The sequence below is a fragment of the Egretta garzetta genome, unplaced genomic scaffold, assembly GCF_000687185.1.
Source record: "Egretta garzetta isolate BGI_Z169 unplaced genomic scaffold, ASM68718v1 scaffold27, whole genome shotgun sequence".
Classification (NCBI taxonomy): domain Eukaryota; kingdom Metazoa; phylum Chordata; class Aves; order Pelecaniformes; family Ardeidae; genus Egretta; species Egretta garzetta.
The window spans coordinates 3,613,420-3,613,741 of NW_009260400.1; the positions used below are offsets into that span (position 1 = coordinate 3,613,420).

The following is a 322-nucleotide window of genomic DNA, read 5'->3' on the forward strand; positions in this document are numbered from 1 at the left end:
GGGCCAAGCCTTGGTGAGCGCTTGACTTGTGTCCATGTCCTGCCCTGGGCCCATTGCCTGCAGCACTGCCGCTGCCTTGGCCAGCGTTCCCCCATCTGCCCCGCCAGCCAGCATGGCGCGGGCAGGCCGGGGGGAGCGGGGGCTCTGTGGCACCCAGCAGCACCCACCCTGACCTCCGTCCCCCACTGGCACAGGAAGAGCTGGTGAACAACACAGAGCTGGTGCAGAGCTACCGGCAGCAGATCGGCAGCGTGGTGAACCAGTTCAACCTCCAGCTCTTCCTCAACATGTACAACGGGGGGGCACCGCCGGGGGGCATGCC

The 322-nt window shown here is 67.4% G+C and overlaps 1 protein-coding gene across 4 annotated transcripts in view; it reads left to right on the top strand.

Annotated features, from left to right (window-relative positions):
• NDRG4 (NDRG family member 4) overlaps nt 1-322 on the top strand; it is a 15,454-nt gene that overhangs the window by 9,741 nt on the left and 5,391 nt on the right. For all 4 annotated transcript variants that reach the window (XM_035898754.1, XM_035898756.1, XM_009643298.1 and 1 more), the window contains one exon: nt 154-295. In XM_035898754.1, the coding sequence (XP_035754647.1) occupies nt 154-295 (142 nt within the window). The remainder of the gene's footprint in view (nt 1-153; nt 296-322) is intronic.